The sequence below is a fragment of the Lemur catta genome, chromosome 14, assembly GCF_020740605.2.
Source record: "Lemur catta isolate mLemCat1 chromosome 14, mLemCat1.pri, whole genome shotgun sequence".
NCBI classification, from domain to species: Eukaryota; Metazoa; Chordata; class Mammalia; order Primates; family Lemuridae; genus Lemur; species Lemur catta.
In genome coordinates this window covers 47,362,901-47,368,900 of record NC_059141.1, presented here as the reverse complement: position 1 = coordinate 47,368,900, position 6,000 = coordinate 47,362,901, and the positions used below count along the sequence as shown (strand labels likewise).

The 6,000-nt window shown below is 40.1% G+C and overlaps 1 protein-coding gene across 1 annotated transcript in view; it reads right to left on the bottom strand.

Moving 5' to 3' along the window:
- Nucleotides 1-4,797: 4,797 nt before the first annotated feature.
- DDX50 (DExD-box helicase 50) overlaps nucleotides 4,798-6,000 on the bottom strand; it is a 35,724-nt gene continuing 34,521 nt past the window's right edge. The window contains exon 15 of the mRNA XM_045569308.1: nucleotides 4,798-5,299. Coding sequence (XP_045425264.1) covers nucleotides 5,021-5,299 — 279 coding nt within the window. The 3' untranslated portion in view covers nucleotides 4,798-5,020. The remainder of the gene's footprint in view (nucleotides 5,300-6,000) is intronic.

Genomic DNA, 6,000 nt, shown 5'->3' with positions numbered 1-6,000 from the left:
GATTATGGGTGTTATTTATTTTCTTCCATTTACTATCCTATTTTTTCAGATTCTCGACAATGGACATGTATACTAATAAGAAAAAAATGGAATATGGTTTTAAAAAAACTACTGTGAAGCACTAGCCCCCAAACATAGGAAACAATGTGAGAGAAGGCTCTCAAGACATTCACACCTAAAATGTGTTATTCAAACTTAAAATGCTGAAGAGAATAAAATAGGTGCTATTTCACTTATAAATTCAAAAACCAAAGATCAGTGAAACTGACTCAAATTCAAACAGCTGTTAAGTGACCAACTAGAGGACAGAATACCAAACAGGAGGCCAAAACTCAAAAAGTAGTGTCATGAAGGTGCTGGGTTCTAAAAGGAAGGAGCACAGTAAAGATACTTGTGGCTGAGTGCAGCCCAAAGCTGAGATTTTGATGAAAAATTTGCCGTTTCATCTTTCTTTCAAGAGATATGGACAGCTATTATTTTTGTTAGGACGCTTGCTAACAGGGAAGCTGACCTTTAGCAGGTAAATCCCTTCAATCCATCCACCCTTCTAGAATTTACCTACACACTTATCTTTTTCACTTGTCCCTGAAACCCTTCAATGGCTGTCCAAAATAAGGCTTCCAAGATAGGACTCTTGCCTTGTTCTCACCACTGCTTTCCTCACAGTGATGATCCCAGCAACAAGAGCTACTTATAGTTCCCCATACTCAGACTATGTTGTTTTATCAGCTTTTCTGTACTTTTGCTTGGATGCCCATTCCCACTAACCTGTTTTTTACCTGACTTAAGTAATGCTCAATCATCAGATCTAAAAAGCTTTCTCTGAATCCCCACTCCAATTCCTGAGCTGAGTGTCCTTGCTGAGTTCACCAATCAGTGCATTTAGTCATTGCTGTGGACCTAGGTTTATGTGTCCATCTATTTCACTAGATTCTGATCCCCTTAGTGTACTGGACAAGCACACAACTGGAGATTTTAGCCTTAGGTGACAGAAGCACATCTCTTAACATTTTGTCAGCAGAAAAGTATAATTATCTTGCAGGTGTTAACGTAAAAAGAGACAACTTGTAGTAGCTACAATTAGAGCAACTGAGTGGTTTCCTGTAGCAACACCTAGCATTCTATTGTATAAATGGGGCTTATTATGTTACTCACCCAAAACATAATGCCTGAGACACTGTAGGCACACGTGCTCTGACTGAATGTACTAGTAACTCATGCAACTTAGTAGGAATGGAGCCCCTATTTCACGTGGGTTATAAATCTGGAACTCAGTTACTCAAATGCAGAGCCAATTGAGATTCCTTTCCCCTCCACAATCATGGCTGTCTGAACCACTGTTCCCCATAATCAAAACTTCTCCCTTCCTTAATCCAGCACTGGATCCAGCACTGATGCAGTCCTTCCCTCCTCCTTGGCTTAACTGAAATCTGGCTCACTCTTAAAAATACACCCTCTGCAAGCTTTTTCACACAGATGTTGCTCACATTGCACATATCTCAGTTGGCATCAGTGTCCTCTTTTCTTTAAACCCATTTCCAAACCATTACTCCTTCATTTTCATATAAAAGTTCTTGTCCCTTTGACGGTAAGTAGAATGTTACTCTATACCCCTCCTCATTCAGGTAATTTACCAACCTCCATCATTCACTGATATTTTGGAACCTGACTTAGTCTTCCTTCCTTCTCAGTCCTGACTTGTTTTCATCCCAGGAGACTTTGTTGTCCATGGATACCACTCATGTGCCCACTGCTTTGCAGTTCCTTACCCACCTCAACTGAAATGACCTTTGCCCTCAACTGACCTACCATCATACCCTACACTTGTCTTCTCCCCAATTGCTCCATTCTTGAAATCTTAAATTCAGACAGCCCTCATGGACATTCAGACTTTTGCCCTCTCTGCATTCTCTCTGTTACACCTCCATCTCTACTTCAATCCCTCAGCAATCTAGACTCCATGGACCATTACTCCAATCACTTTTTGAGTCCTCAACATCTTTACTTTGTCATCCTTTTATTCACAAAGCAAAACCCCAATCCTGGGTCAACCAACTATTTCCCACCTCTATTCCAACAACAAAATGCTAAGTGTTGCTATAGGAAATCACTCAATTGTTCTAAATGTAGCCACTGCAAGTTCAGTCTCTTTTTACCTTAATACCTGCAAGATAATCATACTTTTCTCCTGACAAAATGTTAAGATATGCACTTCTGCCACCTAAGGCTAAAATCTCCAGTCGTGTGCTTCATCTTATCCCTCTGGGTCTTCATAGGGATCTTGCTCCATTATATATTCCTTCTCCTGAATCTTCACATTGCCCTCCCTCCTTTCTGGCTTCTTCCCATAGTACTTCAACATGCCCAAATATTCCCCACACCTTCCCCCACCAAATCCTCACCACAATCTCATGTCCTGTCTTCTACCTCCAGCTTTGGCTTATTTTTCTCTATTCACGGCCAAATTTCTGAAAGAGGTGTTATCTCCCATTTCCTACTTAACCCACTGCTAAATGGCTTCTACTCTCAATACTCTTATTAGTATGGCTGCTGCTATGTCAAAAGTTTCTTTTTTTGGATCACTCAAGGTCAGGAGTTCGAGACCAGCCTAAGAAAGAGCGAGACCCCGTCTCTACTAAAAAAATAGAAAGAAATTATCTGGCCAACTAAAATATATATATAGAAAAAATTAGCCAGGCATGGTGGCACATGCCTGTAGTCCCAGCTACCCGGGAGGCTGAGGCAGTAGGATCACTGAAGCCCAGGAGTTTAAGGTTGCTGTGAGCTAGGCTGACGCCACGGCACTCACTCTAGCCCGGGCAACAAAGCGAGACTCTGTCTCAAAAAAAAAAAAAAAAGTTTCTTTTTTGCCAAATCTAATGGCCTCAGGAGAGGCTCCTCTTCTGGTTCCTTTGAAAGCTAAATACTCCTGGGGTTTCTGCCATCTTCTCATTGGGATCCCCTTTCTTCTCCTCTGTATTAAGTACATTAGTGTGTCTCTGGCTTCCTTCCTCAGTCCTCTTTTCTAACTATACTTTCCATCAATAACCTTGTCTACTATCCTAACCACAATTATCATTTTGTATGATTCCAAAACCTATATCTCTAGAACAAATCTCTCTCCTGAGCTTCAGACCTATCATCCAGTTCTCTATTCTTTACTTCCTCTTCTATATCTTGTGAGCTATTCAATATTAAAATGTATGTAATCCTGAACTTATCATATTCCCACCTCATCCCCATATAATTTTTTTTTGAGACAGGGTCTCACTCTCTTGCCCAGACTAGAGCACAGTGGCATCATCACAGCTCACTGCAGCCTCAAACTTCTGGGCTCAAGCAGTCCTCCCACTTTAGCCTCCTGCGTAGCTGGGACTATAGGAGCATGCCACCACACCCAGCTAATTTCTCGTAGACACGGGGTCTCACTATGTTGCTCAAATTGGTCTTGAACTCCTGGCCACAAGTGATCCTCCTGCTTAGGCCTCCCAAAGTGCTAGGATTACAGGTGTGAGCCACCATGCTGGGCACCCATATGACATTTAATGCTCTTCCTCCTAGTACCCTATCTCAGTGAAAGAAATATAGATTTCATTCATCTGCCTCTCTCTCATCTTCCAACACAATATCTGAGTCCTAACAATTCTATCTCCTAAAACCTCTGTAATCTTTCCATGTTTGTCAATGTCCACTGCCACTATTTAGCACAGTGGTTAAGAATGCTGGTTCAGAAGCTAGACTTTTCTGGGTTTAAATCCTCATTCCACTACATATTATCCAGCTGTGTGATTCTGGACAAGTAACAACCTCTCAAGTGCCTCAGTTTTCATCCCTCAAAATATGTTACTAGCCTTAGTTCAGATCACTACCATCTCTATCTTAAATTACTCCTACAGCCTCTTAAGAAGTCTCCTGGCCTCCAGTCTGGCCTTTCTCCAATCCAGGCTCCTCAGTGTAGCCAGCAGTCTTTCTAAAATGTAAATCTAATCATGTTACGTCTTACTTTAAACCCTTAAAGGGTTCCCCACTATCTTCAAGAAAAGTTTTAAACTCCATAACAGTGCATGTAAGGCCTTTAAAATCTGATGCTGTTAAATCTTTCTCTCTTATTCCTGTCCTCTGCCTATCACATGAAACCCTACTGAACTAAGTCTTCAGACTTACCATGTTATTCTTTGCTTCTAGGTTCCACATACAACTTGTTCTACCTACAAGCACTTTCCCTTCTAAACTCCCCTTCCCACCTACATATACATGTGGCTTATCAACTGATACTTCTGCTTTGTTTCTTTGTTATCACTTCTAAAAAGTCTTCCTGACTCCTAAAACTGGCTAGGTGCACCCCAACTAGGTCCTTAGCATTCCATACCTTCCACTGTCTTGGCCTTTATGTTAATCTGTCCTAATTGCTTGTCTGTTAGACCGTAAGTTCCTTGAGGACAGCTATTATATCTTGTTCACAACTATATTCCCCAGTAACTAGCATAATGATGGACACATGTTAGAAATTCAGTAAGTATCTGTTGAATACATTAATGTGTGTGCACTGCTTGCGCACCCTTTTAATTATATTTGGAATTTAAAATGCTACACCTAATTAACCATGTCACTAGTTTATACAGCCCTTTAGTGTAGAAGGGATTTCTTATTTTCTGTCACATAAGCTATGGAAGGAATGATCTGAATATAAATACACCACATTTTGTAAAATGCAAGTAACCTTAAGTAAGAGTAACTTGACCGCCAAGATTAGAAGAAATTCTAAAAGATTACATTCAGAAAATTCTTAACGCATAGTGAAAAGAGACAATAAAAGGAGGTTTTTTTTATTCAAAGGTATAACTGGATAAGTAGATTTGTTTACAACCATTCTTGTGAAATACTTTTTAAAAAAATACGACCAACTTCTTTGCAAATAGCATACACATACCTCAACTATGATGACCTAATTTTTGGTGGATAATGTACATGATTAGGCAGAAATAGGCAAGCTCACACTGGTAGATTAACTATCCAATACTCAATCAAAACTCCGTTTGTGGCCCCCGCTTCTTGATCGATTTCTATTCCCACTTCGTCTTCTACCATCTTGTCGACTTCCTGAGCGACTCCCCTGTCGACTCTGTCTACCTGACCGGCCACCAGATCGACCACCTGACCGGCCTGACCGGCCCGACCGTCCACTTGACCAGCCACTCCTCTGTCTGGAATTAGCAGATGTGTTTCCATCATAATATTCTTCAATTTCAGGCAGTTTGGACGGCACTGAGAGTATCCAGTCGGAATCATGCCACTCTGCCTGTTAGAGGAATTTACAGCATTAATATGAATGCAAAATAGAAACCATAAGCAGGAACATGAGTATGAGACACCTTTTTCATATCTGTTGTTTATTGGCTAAAGGCTATTTACCTGTTAAATTCAATGTCTGGAACAAAAATGAAAACCGGAAAATAAGCAAAATAAAAACATGTTCAAAGCTCATTCACTAAAGTTCCTACGTTTTAGTCTCAGAAGAAACTCTCAGGCCCATTTCAAGACTCTAAATTCATATTTAGTTTTTATATTCTCTAAGATAGTACTACTATCTGGTTTCTCAGCACAAAGCAGATGGGCCATTAATAAGTAGTGCATTGTTTTCAGCAAGTGTACTGACAGAAGCAAGAAGTAAACAAACTAATGACTGAGATTAAACACCTGTCAATACCAGCCAAGTACCATAAAATGTAGCCACTGGAAATAATTTGGTACTGGAGTAAACAAACTCAAGATATACAAATTAGTAGCTCATAAAAGCATCACTTTGTTGTATCTTGCTATTATATTAATACATTAACTGTTCTTCATTGTAATCATGAGTTGCCAAGGAAAGTTATATTAAGACAATCTGTTGGTAAAGATGGGAAGAGACAAACATCTACACACACCACTGGTGGGCTTGGCAATATATGACTAAAGTCTTCAAAATGTACAAACCCAATTCCTCCACCTTGAAGCTGT